General features: G+C 46.5%; 1 protein-coding gene across 2 annotated transcripts in view; it reads left to right on the forward strand.

Annotated features, from left to right (window-relative positions):
- The first annotated feature begins 806 nt into the window (after positions 1-806).
- Positions 807-17774, forward strand: part of EFNA4 (ephrin A4) — a 221433-nt gene continuing 204465 nt past the window's right edge. For both annotated transcript variants that reach the window (XM_086947380.1, XM_086947381.1), the window contains exon 1: positions 807-986. In XM_086947380.1, coding sequence (XP_086803506.1) covers positions 874-986 — 113 coding nt within the window. In that variant the 5' untranslated portion in view covers positions 807-873. The remainder of the gene's footprint in view (positions 987-17774) is intronic.

The raw sequence follows: 17774 nt of genomic DNA on the forward strand, positions 1-17774 counted from the left end.
CCCCAGTCACCCCTGAGTGTGGAGTCTGCCTCCCCTGCCCTAGTCACCCCTCTGTGTGAAGGATGCCTCCCCTGCCCCAGTCACCCCTGAGTGTGGAGTCTGCCTCTCCTGCCCTAGTCACCCCTCTGTGTGAAGGATGCCTCCCCTGCCCCAGTCACCCCTGAGTGTGGAGTCTGCCTCTCCTGCCCCAGTCACCCCTGAGTGTGGAGTCTGCCTCTCCTGCCCCAGTCACCCCTGAGTGTGGAGTCTGCCTCCCCTGCCCCAGTCACCCCTGAGTGTGGAGTCTGCCTCCCCTGTCCCAGTCTCCCCAGCGTGTGGAGTCTACCTCCTCTGCCCCAGTCACCCCTGAGTGTGGAGTCTGCCTCTCCTGCCCCAGTTACCCCTGAGTGTGGAGTCTGCCTCTCCTGCCCCAGTCACCCCTGAGTGTGGAGTCTGCCTCCCCTGCCCCAGTCACCCCTGAGTGTGGAGTCTGCCTCCCCTGCCCCAGTCACCCCTGAGTGTGGAGTCTGCCTCTCCTGCCCCAGTCACTTCTGCCTCTCCTGCCCCAGTCACCCCTGAGTGTGGAGTCTGTCTCCCCTGCCCCCACCCCTCTGTGTGAAGGATGCCTCTCCTGCCCTGGTCACCCCTGAGTGTGGAGGCTCACTGGCTGTCCCCACGCTCTCACCCCGGCGCGAGAGCGAGGCCGCCTCGGCCCTTGTGTGCGCGAGCCTGTGTTGTTCTCTTGCCGCCTCCGGGTTGGACAGAAGTTTCTTCCTCCTCCTGCCGGGGGCGGGGCCTCCCGCACCTTTCCCCGGCCTCTCATTCACTCGGGTGAGTGGAGCCCGGTGCAGCAGGAGCCGCGGATCCGACCCAGCAGGGACCCCCCCCGCCGCCATGCCCCTGGACCCCCTGCTGAGGGGGCTGCTCCTGGTGTCCCTGGTCCTGGAGGAGGCGAGGAGGGCGTGCAGCGCCAGGCACGCGGTCTACTGGAACAACAGCAACCAGAGGTGAGCGAGGGAGTGCCCGGTGGGTGCAGGGGGCAGAGGGTGGGTGCAGGGTGTATAGGGTGGGTGCATGGTGTATAGGGTGGGGGCGGTGGGTGCAGTGGGTGGGTGTGTGGGTGGTTGTGTGGAGTGTACTATGAAATGGATCTGCACTTGGACAGCAACATATCGAGCTCATGTACAAGAGTCATATGGCGGATGTGTGGGGGGCGTAGGGGCCGGGGGCTTGTCAGTCTGCAGAGCTCCAGGCCGGCCAGCCTGACTGCAAGCAGGCGTGGATGCTGGCTGCAGAGCCATGGGAACGGGGCCGCTGGGAGCAACAAAGGGCAGAGGGTCACAAGCGTCCCGGATGGATCAGTGGCAGCCGGGAGTGGGTGACCCGGAGAGGCAGGGGGAGCTGGCAGTGCTTGCATGCAGCATACCGGGGTGTTCAAGGAGGGCCATGGGGACAAGTATGGGCACATCCAGGAATAAGTAAACTACTTCCTGCATTATATATCCTCCGTTCTAGCAGCACACGTCTCCCACTTTCCCATAAGCTTGTGAATTTCTCAGGCAGAAGTACTTTTTAAGTTGACAGGCGTCTGAAATATCAAGAGGCGGGCAGGGGCGTAGACTCCAACAGGTTCAGTAGCACCAGGGCCCAGAGGCATGAGGGGCCCAATGAACCCCGAATATTGCTGTATTCCCTCGCCCAAGCAGCAAGCGAGAGGCCCGTGTTCCCTACTTGGCCTGGGACCCTTGCAACGTCACTTGGGTAAGACATTTGCTTCTGGTGGACAGTACAGTACTTGGTTTCTGCCCCACACAGGGAAAGAACACGAATTGTAAAAGTATCTATACACGCGGTAAGGGGCGCTGTGCAAGTACTGTCATCCATTATTGGTAAATAGGCCTAGCCGGGAGGAAGGGGGTCACAGTGCCACAACCAGGAAGAGACGGTGACCCCGTCGCCATGTGGGGTGGGGGAAGCTCTTTCAGTTGCAGATTGAGGGCCTTTTTGTCATGTTAATGGTGCTGTGCAGGGCGTGACGGCATTCTTTTCAGGGGGTGGGGCGGGAGATAGGTTCCACGTTTTTCTGAGCCCCCTGTGACAGCTAGACGGTTAGGTGTTGTGTGAAGTGGTGTTTGTGTGACTGTGGCATGCTGGGTGTACCGGTTTTACGGGGTGTTGCTGTATGGCTCGAATTTTGTGTGTTGTGCGTTTGCCTTCTAGTGACTTTTTGAGGGATTTGCGTTCAATGAACGCATTTATTTATTTTAAAAGTTTTATATAGCGCTAGCTTGACCCGTCGGTATCGGAGCGCTTTACATACACACTGTAAAAAAACAGAAGGAACTTGCATTCCATAGTGGGCAGGCAGTAAGGAAGCAAACGAGAGATTACAAAAAAATACAGCATGAAAAATAAGTAAACACTGCCTCGGAGGGGGAGAGAACAAAAAAGAAGATGGTAAACACAGCCCGGTCACCATCTATCCTTGAATGTCAAGAGAGAGAGGAGTCAACTCGGATATTGTAAGGGTTGTCAATTGCGGGTTTTGTGTGGCCATGTAGATTCGTTTTTAAAAAAAGATTTCCTCGAGAACTCGTGTACTGGTGAGTTCCTTCTGGGGTAGTAAGTTGTGCGTAGCTGAATGGGTTAATAATAGTCTATTTTCAGCTTTGGGTGTTACTGCTATATATGAGAGGGAGTGTGTGTGTGTGTTTTAATCCATGCTTTGCTTTCACTTTCCCATGAAAAACGTCCACACATAGCGGTGACCTCTCCACAATATTGGGAGGGTTGTCGGGGGCAACATTATCAACAAACAGGCCCCACTCCCCCTCCTCTGTCCGGTGACCTTTGCCCCTTTCCGCCATTGTGACTGTGTCAGGCTTCTTCACCCTTGTCTCCTTAAGGCATTTAAAAAGTGATCGCTGTCAAACCCCCCACGAGTCCCTGATAGGTCCTGGGTTCCACCTTATTTGTTGCCGGAGCGCTGCCCCACCCCCTTCACAAGAGAGAAGAAAAAAAACATTGGATTTGTTTGTTTTCTTACTAATCATAAAATCAAAATTCAGGCAGTACTTTTCTGATACAGATTGCATTTGTTTATTTAAATTTGACCGTGATTGGCACCCTTATTGAAAAGAATACTCCCACCATTCAAACAAGCAACATCAAAGTCTTAATACCAAAGTTATGGGTCAGGTATGTTTCAAATCAAAGTGCAGACGTCTCAGAAGGTTTGTATTTGGAGTGGCGGGGGCCTGCCAAGAGCGCTTGGTTTAGCCAAAGTGCTGTTTATTTTATGTTGGCGCTTTTAAAAAGAAGGGGAAAAAAACAAATACACTTGAAAGGGCAAAGAGGGGAAATGTTAACCTCTTTTATTATGGTTGAAGAGAATTGTGCGGATCCTGTTTGGTGCTCCCTTGTTCTGTGCTTGTTTATTTTATCTGGCTGTCAGTTTTGTCATCTTGGATTAAACATCTCAGCTCTCTGTGATTATATTATGGCGTTTGTCAAAACAAAGGAAGAAAAGAGGGGAAAAATTACCCACCAAGGGCTCTTTCTAAAATCTGTTCCCTGGGACAAGCCATACAAATATTTCTATTAAAGAGTTCATTTACCCAGTGTGTGAGAACTATTATTGTTAGTAACAGAAGTAATTTTTGCATACGTGCATCTTTTTGGTTACTCTATAAGGTGAAAAATAGTTGAATATCTTGTGTTTTTATGTTCTGCCAAACATGCACGAATTTTGCTCCTCGTTCACTGTTTTTTTTGTTTTTAAATATTAATGGAATATGTCAAATGACATCGAAGCGGGAATGCAAACTTGAACCATATGTGCTGCTGGAAGTTTTTTCCCCCCACCCGATCGATGTCTGTACAACTTGTTTCAATTTTTTTAATTAATTCATGCGCCAGCCCAAATAAATGTTTAAACCACTAGATGAAGGATCCATTTTTCTTTTTTTTTTTAACTTGAATTTTTTTTTCTTTTTAAATGTTGTTTTGGTGAGCACTGAAATGCAAGTGTGTTATTCATGTAGAACAGTGCCAAACCAGAGTTCTATATTACGCACAACACATCTAACACTCTTAACAGAATCAGTCACATTTTACTATCACATTAACCAAAATAACCCTTAGTAAAGTGGGCATTTAACAAACTTCTACTAACCAAACGTAACAAATTCACACAAATTTCAAGCGCATGGGCCCCCAGATAAAGAAACAGCTTTGCTACAATCCTAATGGTAGAAAGTGTTATACAAATAAATTCTAATAACCAAATATGAACTTAGCTTTAAGATCTGTTTGGGATCTGATCATGGCCCATGCTTCATTTCCTAAGTGGGAAAGTACAGCCGAGTTGAGCCACAATAACGTCTAGGAGGTAATTCACTTTCAGATTAATGTTTTAGAAATAATCTGTATATTTCCATTGATGTTATCCATTGATGTTATCCAATGCCCCAAAATCAAAAACTGAATCTTCTCCTAAAGTTGTACGTTTTTTACATACAATAAAATAATTATGCTCCAATATAATTCCTTTAACATTAGTTATTTTGTATAAAAAGTTCAATACAATTTTTAAAATTCAATTAATAAATTTTAGAAGGCGGTAGTGGTATGTTTAAAGAATGTTTTAGGCCAAGGCTTTGTCGCATAGAGTTTCAATCAGTTTCCTTCTTCAGTTCTCACATTGCTTTTGGAAAGATGAACACATTGTGCATGATGACTGTAAAGGGTAAGCGAGTGAATGCAGGATTCGTATTAACATACTCGGTCTACTAGGATATTGATCAACCGCATTATAGAGGTTTACAGTTCTTGGCGGTTAAGTTTGGATTACCGTCTCTGCTACGACACCTCCTATGGGATCCACATCAGCATTGTCTCCTGTGTTTAATTTGATTTTTTTTAAATATAGGGGCCAAAAGTATTTTTTAAGAGCCAGGAGCTGTTGATTGCTGGTGCTGCTTAGTACCAAGGTTGCCTGGTCTCGATTCCTCCTCATGCCTCTTTCTTCTACTACCTGGCACCTCTTATCTCTAAGTTTCTTTTTGTTTCTGCTTTCTCCATTTGTCATAGTTTTCCTAGCTTTCACTTCTTTTCTCCCTTGTCTTTCTCCCTTTTGCTGAAGAACGAGTCCTCTCCAAAAAATGAGTTCCATCTGCAACCCCCCACAAATTAAGTTCGGATTGGCTCTGTGCATCAATTTTCTTATAAGGCCAAAGTGTACAGACAGTATTTTTATTTCTAATTAAAAAAATTTTTTAATTGTAAACTGAACTGTGGTGCATTTAAAACCTCTTTAGGCGCTCCCAACTTTTTTAAACAATATTTTCTATATAGTCACATGATTTCTTATTATTGGAAGTCGACTTAGTCTCGCTCTGACAATGGTTCTCGCACAAAAACGACCTTATCCGAAGGCGGGGTAATGGTTTCCCACTCCCAGCCCTTCTCACGTGTGCTCTGTAAAGTAAACTCCAGTCCCTTGAAAACAGGGCTGAGAATGGGAACCCTTAAGCCTGGACAATACACTGTTCATTTATAATAACATGTCTCCAGTATTCGCTTATGGGCTTCCCAAGAGAAATATTTGCTTTACCGCCGCCTTTCTGCCCCAACACAATGCCTCCTATTGTACAGCGACTCCTCGGTGTTAGCCTTGCACGAGGGCCTAACAGGTACCCCCGAAAAGGAGCCAAATCCCCAACTGTACGTGCACTTGTGACTTGAACAGTAGCTTATGCCGGGGCCACTCTCAGGTCAACCTTCGCACTGGCGCAGACAGAACTTTTTTTTTTCTTCTGCTAAAGGATTTTTTTGAAGAGAGAAACGTTTCTGTCAGAATTTAAACGGTTGCTACTAAAAGACACACTTTTTAATTATTTTGCTTTCATTTTATTTTTCTTCTGTGGATTTTGTTTCTCCCCCTCGCATAACTTCTTTAGAGGCGCGGAGCTTGCGCGAGCCGTTTCCTTTCATCGACGCTCCGTGCCCTGCACCCGTCTTGAGCTTCCGGGCATGATAAACAACCTGTTCTGGAACAACTCGTTTTGATGCCCCATAAATCTCAATCTATGTGAGGTTCTTTTTGTAGCGCCTCGAGCGGTTTGCAGGCACGCGGAGCCACTTGTTACTAATCAGATGGAGCTAGGAATTCCGGGGTGGGGCTCGAAGGGTAGGTGCGGGCGCCGGGGGGTGTCCCAGGCTCACTGAAGTGGCTGAGTCCACCCTAAACTACCCCCCTGGGGGCCTCTCCACAGGACTTGAGGTCGTAACTCTCAGAACTGAAGATCTGGCTATGGGATCAGGGCCCCCTTTGTTCTTGATGTAATAATAGGGCCACTTGGCTTCTGGCAGGCTGTTATGATAGCACCGTGGGTCAATGTACCTGCTGGCGAGAACTAGGCCTCTGGCTCACAGGTTCCCATCTCCTTCTGTTAGAGGGCAACTGAATAAGTACATTTCCGTGAGATACAATCTGTTATTAGACCCTTTAAGAGTTGGCTTAGTCGGTTTTATTCAGAAGTTCAAGGATTGGGATTGTAATCATATGTGTGCAAAGGTCTATATAAAAGGGGGGCTCCTGCTTGCAGTGGGTGGTGAGTTGGGGGTCCCCATGTGTAGTGGGACACTGGGCCTTCGCTTGTCTATGACTGGCAGGGCAGGCGGCCATAGGCTATGGAGCCAGTTTTAGTGTTAGCCGACATCCGCCTCCACTGTTGACCTTGAATGGATGTGGGTCTGTCTGACTTGCTGTGCCCAAGGGAGCTTCTGCAGGTATGTACGGTTGTCTGGTTACCTCTACTCAAGGCATCTTCCATGCGTGGTTTAAATCACTTCCTCTACTTAGGACCAAAACTAGCTTCCGTATCTGGGTTTATGAAGGACTGTTGAGTGATATCTAAGGCTGGGAGGGTAAAGAATTGTCCTGTAAGCCCTATCTCAGCCTATGTCTCTGCATGGTGTACGAAGGATGCTCTGAAGATATCTAAACTGAGAGAAAAGGTGTCCTAGCTGTCACATTCAAATGCTGCTAAACCAATTTAACAGACTAAAGGCCATCCATTCAATTGATATGGGTTTGAATTTGAATTTAAAAAGACTTATAAAGCGCACGTACACTGAATCAGTTTCATGGCGCTGGTGAAGTCACTGAGTGAGAGCAAAAAAGAGAGCTAGGAGCCGAAAGCCTGCTGGAATAGGAACGTTTTTAGTGACCTCCGGAACTCCATATAGGAAGAGGAGAGTCTTAAAGATAGAGGGAGGTCATTCCAGAGGGAGGGTGCAAGTACAGCAAACTTCTGCCCCCCCTGACCGTTTCTTTTTAAAGCGAGGCGTAGTTAGCAAGGCCAGGCTGGAGGAGCGAAGGTCCCTAGAGGGAACATAGGAAGAGATTGCCGAGTTGATAAAAGCAGGGGCAGTGCCCGCTCTTGCTTGAAAAGTCAAACACCCCAGCTTGAACCTGGCCCGTTGTTTTATAGTCAGCCAGTGTAGGCTCCTGAGCAGAGGGGTCGAATGATGGGACCTGGATAAACCAAAAACCAGGCGGGCTGCCTGATTCTGTACCAACGGTTTGAAGCAGGTATTTGCTACTTCATGCTATGCACTTTACTCCACATATAATCATGGGTCAGTTAAGTGCGGATACGTTTTAGTCAAGAACAAATTATATATATTAGGGCAACAAATCAAACAAAAACATAGATTTTGTGATGAAGTAATGTGGTGTAACAATCAATACATAAAGCGTGATATCCCCGTGGGTAGCAGCTTCTTAAATTGGTCACACAATGTGGATGTTAAAGGTTGTCCTAGTAGCTGCTCCTTTTGTGAACTAAGACTGGTGATGTAATGTTTAGATACTTTTGTATCACGCTTCATGTTTTGATTTTTAATGGATTGTCCTACGATCTGCATCTCAGTTTACGTGTATGAGTGGATTAGCGATACAAAAGGGGATGATGGACGGAGCGTTTGAGCAAATCAAACACTCACCCCCAGTCAACTGATCTGGGTTTAATCCATCACCATTCTTTAGCTCACACAGCCACCCCAGTTCAGACATGGCCATATGCAAATCAGTCTGACCCTGTGCCTCATGGGAACAGTCCAGCCCGAACTGCCAAGCCATGTTTCCCTGGGCCGGAAACAAGCATCTTGGGACCGGTTTCGGATTCATAATCCTCATCAGCCAGGCTATCTTGAATCCAGTGGCCAAGTGAGCAAGGGACTCACGTCTGAGCATACCCTGCCATGGATTAGCTGTCTTATTGTATCTAAGACTGTTTCCACACCTGGGTAGGCCCAAAACTTCTGCCTAAGGCTACTTCCATGCCTGAGTGTATGAAGGATTACCAGTTGACTATGCTGGTTATCATGCCGTATCTTGTATTCTTCGCTCCGTAAAGGCCACACATCATGAACGATTTATTATGAAGCTCTTTGGAGAAGGAGCCACCCTCGGACTCGTGTGTTTTGTTGTATATATTTGAAACTAGGAATTGTATGCCTTTTTGATCTGAGATCTCACAATATTTGCCCACTACTGATTTGAAAGTTATCGCGTTTTGGAATTGTATACCTTCTCATTAGGCACTATATACTGATTCCTTAGCAGGATATCTCTGAGCCCTGACTAAGTTCCCTCTGGCAACTGGGAACGAAACGCGTTGGTTGTGTGTTAGTTTTTATGTCTAACGTAATAAAAGAAGTCATTTTGGAATGAATTTGGCCTGATTGACTCCACATCGAGTGCACTTTCTTGAACATTTTTGCCATTAACTGTTGACTGTACTGAAGACTCGCGTCCATACCTGGCTGTAATTCTCCACGTTCCTCTGTCTAAGTCATTTCCAAACCTTGGTGTATGTGTCATTTTAAAAGGCTTTTTCTATACATGGGGTGTGCTGGCCTATCTCCTTCGTGGGTGTGTGCTGTTTGCGTGTGTCATTTGCAGGCTCCTGACATACGGGTATGCGGAAACTGGGGTGTGCAGAACTGTCTACTTCTTTCGTAGTCACTTTCATAGATGGGGCTGTGCGGAGTGGTCTGCTTATTTCGAAGGGTGCCTCCACACCTAGGGTGCCCTGTCTTCTTTCTAAGGACTTTTCCATAGGTGTGAGTGTCCAGGACTGTACTTCTTTCGAAGGCCGCTTCCATACCAGGATAGGGTGCCGACTACCTAGTTCTTTCAAAGGCTGCTTCCGTACCCGGGTGGGGTGCTGACTACCTACTTCTTTTAAAGGCCTCTCTAATACCCAGCTGGGCACGCTAAGTAGGGTGATGACTTCCTACTTCTTTTGAAGGCCACTTCCGTACCCGGTGGGGTGCTGACTGCCTACTTCTTTCAAAGGCCTCTCCAATACCCAGCTGGGCACTCTCAGTAGGGTGATGACTTCCTACTTCTTTTGAAGGCCACTCCAATACCCGGGTGGGGTGCTGACTGCCTACTTCTTTTGAAGGCCTCTCCAATACCCAGCTGGGCACGCTAAGTAGGGTGATGACTTCCTACTTCTTTTGAAGGCCGCTTCCGTACCCGGGTGGGGTGCTGAATGCCTACTTCTTTTGAAGGCCGCTCACGTACCCGGGTGGGGTGTTGACTGCCTACTTCTTTCGAAGGCCACTCCAATACCCGGGTGGGGTGCTGACTGCCTACTTCTTTTGAAGGCCGCTTCCATACTTGGGTAATTGTAGAACTGTCTGCTTATTTTTGCGTCTCTCGGGTTGAACATGGCCCATATTTTGTACTTAGGATTTTTGGAGACATGAAAGGTAGACTGACTTCATCACTAAGTCATTCTGTGCCTGTAGGAAAACTCTGAGCTAATTTGCATTGCAGATGTGTGTGAATAGACTGCTCTGCCATTCTGCAGGGAAAGATAAAAAGTAATAGTAAATAAATAAAAAAACAAAAAAAAAAAAAAAATATATATATATATATATATAATATATATATATATATATATACACACACACACTGGTTTGTTGACCGCTCTCTTCATCGAATGGTGTTCAAGGGTCATGGGGCAGTGGGTCAGCCCAAATCAGCTATTAGCTCTTTTCACTATAAATGGCTGCAATTCCCTTGCATCCACCTAAAAAGTAATCGAGTGTCCGGGTTGATAGCAGTATCTGCGTTCATTACCTGTGTGTGTGGGAAAGGAAAGGGGGCGCCGGCACACGGCCCCTGTGTGAGGAGCTGTTCACACGATCTTCTCCATTGGTGGGCACCAGCAGTTGTTTTCGCGGGTGGAGGGCGCTTTACAACCGTCACAGAAGTTTAGGCCCCCGCAGTTGTGGGCTTTATGCTGAATCCGGGCGCCCTGCCCCTCGAGACCCCATGTTCCTGCTCTCGGGCCCCTTCGCCTGGACGTGCAGCCCCGTGCAGCCCCTTCGACTCCGCGCTTTAAGTGAGCCGGCCCCCGAAGGGCCGAGCCCGGCTGAGCGGAAATACAGGCTCCCTGTGTCCAGGCTAGGGCAGATGTTGGGGCCCTGAGGTGCGGGGGTCCCAACACTTAAATGGGCCTCCAGAAGGCCGATTAATATCTGTGAGAAGTGGGGATTCAGGGCCCCTCGTTACATTCTGCAGGGAGGGGCCCCATCATTTTGTATCACGCCACTCGCTCTGCCCCTCACTGGCGCGGCTCGTCGGGGCTCAAGCGCCTCGTGTGAACTCTAGGCGCCCTCCGAATCGGCACATTCCCCGGGTTTTCACGGAAATACATTTTTGGGGCAAAGGCGGCGGATTGGGGGGCTACTCTACAGCAACACAGAAAACTCCTAAAGCGTAACATAGTTTTTAAAGTGTTTTTAAAACAGAAGTGTGTTTCCTGAGCTAACTTCACAAATATTCCCCAAGTCCCCCACCCTTGAATCCTGCCAGTTTACATTGAAAACGTTAATAGAAAGTGAATTGTTTACTGCGGGAACTGGCCCTCCTCCGAGAGGGGGCTGAAACTTCCACTCTAGGCCAGGGGTCGTTTTGTAAAACACCGTGCACCCCTAACACGAACTGTTTTATTTAAAGTAACTTTAGTTTTTAATATAACACCTCTCCAAGGCGTTTAGTAGCGCTTTGAACAGCAGCTGGGATTGTCACCCACGTTAACATTTAAAGTTTTATCGACCCTGGGAAATTAGACCAAGGAATGCCACATTTTTCTCCTCCCAGGATTGGGATATGCAAGTTATCGTTCAGTATTATTAATGTCCTTGGCAGAGGGCTGTAACTATCAGACCCCCTTCAACACCCAACCGTTTCTTGTACTTTTCAGCCCAGTTCAACAGGGCCTTTTATTCTGGAATTATGGAGCCGGCAGTTTTTTTGTGATTCAAACGCCGATCTCTCGTGTTTATTTTCAGGTGATTTTTATTGACTTGCTTTTCTGTGACGTTATTTATTTACCTGCATATTAAATGGTATTTTTTCCGCTGAAAATATTTTATTTGATTTTAAAGAAGACAAAATGAAAAAAACAATCATTGTACAATGTACAAATGCACTACCACAGTGGGTCTTAACCTTTTAACTTCTGTGCCCCCCTTCTTATTTATTACTTGAAACCGGGGACTCCCACTGAGTCATTATTGGAAGTCGGGGAGCCCGGGCCTAATTAATTTGTATGATTTGAACCACAAAACAATACACAAAAAATACAAATAAAAGTATAAACCAAACAAATGCTCAAATATTGAAATATTTTGTTTAATTCACAAACAAATATATCAAGTTTTCATATTTTTCAAATTGCTTCTTAATTATATATACTTTATTAATTTTAAATGTATTGATTTTGTTACCTCTTAGGGGTACTCGGACCACAGGTTAAGAACCACTGCTTTACCTACATGGCCTAATGTACACATCTAGTACAACTAAATGATTTCAGAATATGTAAATATTCGAGTTCTAAACAAAGGTTCGGTCTTGGTGTTAATACTCCAAGAGGTCTGAATAACACGCTCTGCAAGTAGAACTACCTCAGTATTAACAAATTTACATTGTGAAATATGAGACTGGACTTATAAAAATAGTTTACATTTTTCCTTATTTTTTGTTCAGATAATTTTGTTGCTCAAAATACTTAAAAAAAGGAATCTGAATTTTTAGTTTGTAGCCAAGGACACTTTTTTTTGTATATGTACGTGTATTTCAACACAAACATTGAATAACTCATTTTTTTGAGGTTGAGTTACTGTAAAAGCTGGTTGGCGGCATCTCACTGTTACTGTAAGAGCGTGCTTGGGTGAGGCAGCTCAGTGGATTAACGTGCCTGCTGTGGGTAATCCTCCTGTTACACACATATCCTAATTGCGTTATCATTTTAGGAGGTATCTTCCCATGGAGCCTGGTACATTGAATATTGAGGCAAGCATGTAATTCATTTTTAGGTATAAATGATGTGTATTGTATTACAATACTCTTCTGCCTTTAGACCCACCTTCTTTATTCCCCATTCAGGTGAACATAACTATTAAAAAAAACTTACCTTTCGCCACCTCCGTCGACGACTTCCTCGATCCTTCAATCCCAGCAGTCTCTGGGAAGGCACAGGCTCCCCACCCAATCCAGACGCTGCTCTCATGCTATGAAAGCAGCACCGGGATTGGTCTGAGCGGCCCTGGTCTGCCGCTCAGACCCAGCTGGGTCGGAGAAATAGAAGTGCGCATGTCTGTATGCTTAGTTGGCCTAAGACGGCCGAACAAACTTACATGCGCACTTCTAAGTACCCACACCTCCTCCCTTTCATGGCCCGGCCCGCCCTCACCCAGATCCAGTCACAGAAAAATAAAAGGATATTGTTTTATTATTTTATTTTTCTGTAAGTGACTCTGATGAGTGGGGCGACGCTCCTCTGCCATTAAAGATGAGCCGCCCCTGGACAAGATGCCAAGCGTATCACTGCTATGCTCCTAGAATGTGGATGCCACAAAGTCCGGACCCACCAGACTACGCCACTTCTGCAAGGAGCAGTTGGCCAGTCATTACATGTGACATTTCGTGACAGGGATGCCACCTGTGTGCTGGACCAACTCTAAACAATTTCCAGTCCCAGACTTTTCTATTCATATCTCATCCACCTGCACTTACTCTACTGAGCTTGCTGCTCTTTACCCCCAGTGACCCCTGTGCCTTCACTGAACAGTCACCCCCTGATGCTCTCTCCCCTCTGCACTCCCCTCTGTAAAACCCCTGTTGCTGTTAGTTTTGCATTATTATGCAACATACACACAAGCTTGCTTTCATATTTTGTATTTCCAAGCTCTTTTCTCCATTTTGCAGATGGACTTCGAAGTTCACGAGGTCTGTGTGGAGCGTTGAGACAACTCCTTGGCTGGGACTCTGAATTTCTGGTTTCTGGCACACAAACACACACCCCCTGCCTGAAAATTCCCTACATTGAGATTTTGGTATAACGCTTTCATGGGGTCCCATGTGCTTTCGCTTTGAGAGGCTCACCTAAAGGACAATGACATGAATTAAAAGTCACTTTTTTAGGTCTCACCTACGAGATAGCGCATGCACTGGCTGTTGTGAGAAGTATTGTTTGCTTAGAAATCACACTTTGCTTGCCACTGGTTGGCTTAATTGTTACTCTCATTGCTTAATTCCTATGTGTTAGCCTGTGTGGGCTTTACTTCCTCTTTATTGAGTTTGTCCCGCCCCTGGAGCCTGGCCCAGTTACTTGTCCTTCCAGCACTTATTTTTCAGCCCCTACTTTTTTCTTTTAATTGAAGCATTCTAGAAGACTGCAGGTGTGTTCCAGCTGTCTCCCACATGTACTTCTCCCCCTCCACCATACTTGTGCTGCTTTTTCGTGACGCGTGTGCTTCTCCACCCTACCCTGCACTGTTTTCTCACCTTTGTGCTTCTCCCCCCAGTTCTTAATGCCCTCTTATCCTTCCCCTGCTCTACGGTGCTTTATCTCCTTGCTTTTTCCTACCAGGACCCTCCTCCGTGTTGCTTCCCTCAGAACACCGCTGCGTTGCTTCCCCTTTTTACCACCTCCAGTGTTGCTTGCCCCTCGCCTTCCATGTGGTTTTCCCTACCCATATTGCTTTCCCCACCCGCTAGCAGAGCTTTTTTCTTTTTGTTTACCAATCCAACTGAGATCGGTAAACAAAACAAAAAAAGGTGCTCTCATCGTTTTGTAAGTGTGAGCATGCTTGTTGCATGCGTAAAAAAATGACATGCAGGTTGCTTGATAGTTGTTTTATTCCCGCCTTTTTTTTTGTTGCAATGCTGCACAGTATAGGGAATGCTGTGCAGCATGGCTAAAAAACACTGGCAAAGCTAATGGATCGCAAAGTTGAGACTAATTGGCTTTGCCAATGTTAGTTATGGCAAGTGAATAAACAAGTAACTACTTCATAATCTCAACCTACTTTGGTACCCAGTCCAGCACTTTAGAGATTTTACCTCCGGTCTGAGGCACAGGGAGAGTCTGATAACCTGGTGAGCTTCCTACACCCCCTGCCAGAAACATACACAAGGCAACTCGCATATGGATATACTTTGGGCTGTATAAATGTAAAATTATTTACAGAAATCAAAATACAAATTCAAAGTTAGCATTGACATTTTCCTAAAATCAACTTTGTGGTCAACAGTCAGTACAATAACAGAAGAAATGCCGTAATCTGTAAAAAAAAAAGAAAACTAAGGCCACAGTTAATAAAATTCGATCTATTTTTGGTTCTCACATTTTACCCAATTCACATGTAATACCTTGAGGGGGGAAGTACTGTACCTTTCTTCTCTGCTAAACTACAACTTCAGAATATTTTGACCAAGCATTGGCTAAATACATGCTGACAGAAAAAAGGATTACTTTGCAAGTATCCGTTTTAAAGATTCTAAATGCAGTTTTATAAGATTTCATCTTCAAATGCAAGAAAACTGGGCGAATCCACCCCCCTGCGGGGGCCACAATATACAGGCCAGAAAAGCAAAACGTGTTCCTCTGTCAGAGAGGCTTCCCGCATACGTGCTGGTCTGTGGAATACAGCTGCGCCTTCCGAACAGTCTTGATAGGGGCCTTGATGTAAGGCAATTGAATCCTCCTAAATTTCACATGTTCTACAATTGCTAAAAAACTGTTAGTTATGGAAGGTGAATAAACAACAGTGAAGAAGTCACTAACTGCAATAGCCAGTATGAAAAAAACAACACCTTGATCATCTAACGTGATGTGGCCCACGCCAGCCCTATATCCAAGGATTTCGCTGCAGAATCGAGGCATGTACAGAAGCTGTGTACTTTCAGTTCTTAATTGAAAAAACACAGGTTTTTCCTAGGAGACTTACTGCTCCGAAGCTCAGCTTCTTAGGAGATGTTCAGCCAACATTCCAGCAGTTCCTTTGCTCAAATTCTTTTATATTCACCCCACTGAAGCCGAATTGTTAACGCTGGTCGTCTTGGAATGCTGATTTAGAGAAAAAAAAAGAAGCATAAATCACTTCAGTTTTACAAACTGAAATCAGAACGTTCCCAGCAGGTAACTCGATATTTTCTGGCTTCAATTAAGTTGTTCTGGTGAAATTAGGAGAAATTCAAGAAAGGAGAAACACATTTTCTGAGTTTTTCGATTTGGCTTGTAATTCGAAAAGCGAACGATTCGGCTCTATCCGATTTCCTTGACCAACTCTTCTGTTCTTGGCTGAATAATAAAACCTGATATTTGCCCAGGGCAGAGTCCGGCATCTAGACTGCTCCAATGTCTCTGAAGATGTCACTGCACACCAGCCCTCACTCGGGATTCCAGAATCCCAGAAATGCATGTTCGGCATCGCTGTGTCTCTTTGACTGAAGAGTAATGACTTGTGGCTGGGCTTACAAGTGGCATGATGTTACTTGGCAGGGCTTCAAGTTTCAACTGTGCAGGAGTACATCATCCGGGCCCTTTTTCCCCCCTTTGCACTCTGGTACTCGTAGTCCTGTTAATTCTATCATAATTTCGTAACTACATGGATTTTGGAATTCAACAGCTATGGATCTGCAGCTGTGGCAGAGGTTCACTCTTAAAGACTTGAAGCCTGATTTACATTGTGGCGGACGGGTTACTCCATCACAACGATGGGTTACTCTGTCACAACGGTGATGGATATCCTGTCCGCCGATTTATATATCCTATTATATCCTATGGGATTTATATTTTGGCGGATGGGATATCTGTCACTGTTGTGATGGATTAACCGTCCGCCAAAATCTAAATCGGGCCCTTCATTAGCAAGTTGTTCGCTTAGCATGGCTGTAAATACATGTGTTCACAAATTCATTCCTTTTTGAGCCCTGAAGGAAGCTGCGCCCGCCGGAAGCCTGCTGTTGCAAACCACACTTGGAAACTCTTCCTTCCTGCTGGAAGCCTGCTGTCCCAAACCATACTTGGAAGTGCTTCCTACTTGCCGGAAGCCTGCTGTCCCAAACGGTACTTGGAAACTCTCCCTTCCCGCCTGAAGTCCCAAACCGTACTTGGAAGCGCTTCCTTCCCACGGGAAGCCTGCTGTCCCAAACCGTACTTGCATGCACTTCCTTCCCGCCGGAAGCCTGCTAGCCCAAACCAAACTTGGGAGCGCTTCCTTCCGCCGGAAGCCTCCTGTCCCAAACCGTACTTGGAAGTGCTTCCTTCCCGCCCGAAGCCTGCTGTCCCAAACCGTACTTGGAAGTGCTTCCTTCCCGCCGGAAGCCTGCTGTCCCAAACAGAACTTGGAAACGATTCCTTCCCGCCGGAAGCCTGCTTTCCCAAACCGTACTTGGAAACGCTTCCTTCCCGCCGGAAGCCTGCTGTCCAAAACAGTACTTTGTAGCGCTTCCTTCCCGCCACACGCAACTCTCATTCCACACAGGAAGAGCAGTGGAAGCACCCGAGAAATACAATGATCATTCTTTGTAGTCCCCAATATTCCTCCTGGCTACCAGCATGTGCTGGGGGGTCACTTGCGGGGTGAAGGGGGTCGTTCGCAGGGTGGGTCACACGGTGGAAGGGGGGGAGAGGGCATAATAAAATTAAAAAATAACTTGCATTGAGGCCGGGTCCCACGCCTCTGCTCCTGCTCTCCCCAAGGAACAGGAAGCACAGCCAGTCCCCACTGACCAATCACAACACTGCAATGCAGCATTGTGATTGGTAGGCACCCAGGCTCCCTTGACCAATCACAATGCTGCAATGCAGCGCTGTGATTAGTTTGAGCGTCCTGGTTTGATGTTCAACCAGGGAATGGAGGCCTGGGCATGTTCTCCATGCAGGTTGTAATGCAGCCTGCATGAAGAATGTGGAAAGTGTGCATGACTGGTTTGGGCATCCCGAGAGGGCCGACCAAACAGTCATTGCTCACTTAGGAGTGGGCAAACCACTCCTCTCCTGCCCTGCTCCGAAAGCAGGGCAGACGCGCCCGCCAAGCAGCCCAAACATAAAATGATAATAACTGAAAGTTATCAATATATGTTTTTGCTTCTCGCACTGCTTGAAAGCAGTGGGGTGAAGTCTCTCCGCCATAGCGGAGGAGCTGCCACTGAGCAAGGGCAGAGCACTGGGTACCAAATGGCAAGACAGGGATAGCAGCTGCTACCCTTACCCGGCTCCCTGCACATGGACGTCAATTCACCAAAATGCCAGGGGTAGCGGAAGTGAAATCATACACCCTTTGACCTTCACTTTCACTCAGACTTACATACACTCTTTTTTTACGTAAACACATTCTCTCCCCCGCGAGCACACGTGCAATAGACATATAAAAGCATTTTGTTACTCACATCAGCTCCCAGGGAAGGTCATGTTCCA

This window comes from Lissotriton vulgaris, chromosome 12 (genome assembly GCF_964263255.1).
Source record: "Lissotriton vulgaris chromosome 12, aLisVul1.2, whole genome shotgun sequence".
NCBI lineage: Eukaryota > Metazoa > Chordata > Amphibia > Caudata > Salamandridae > Lissotriton > Lissotriton vulgaris.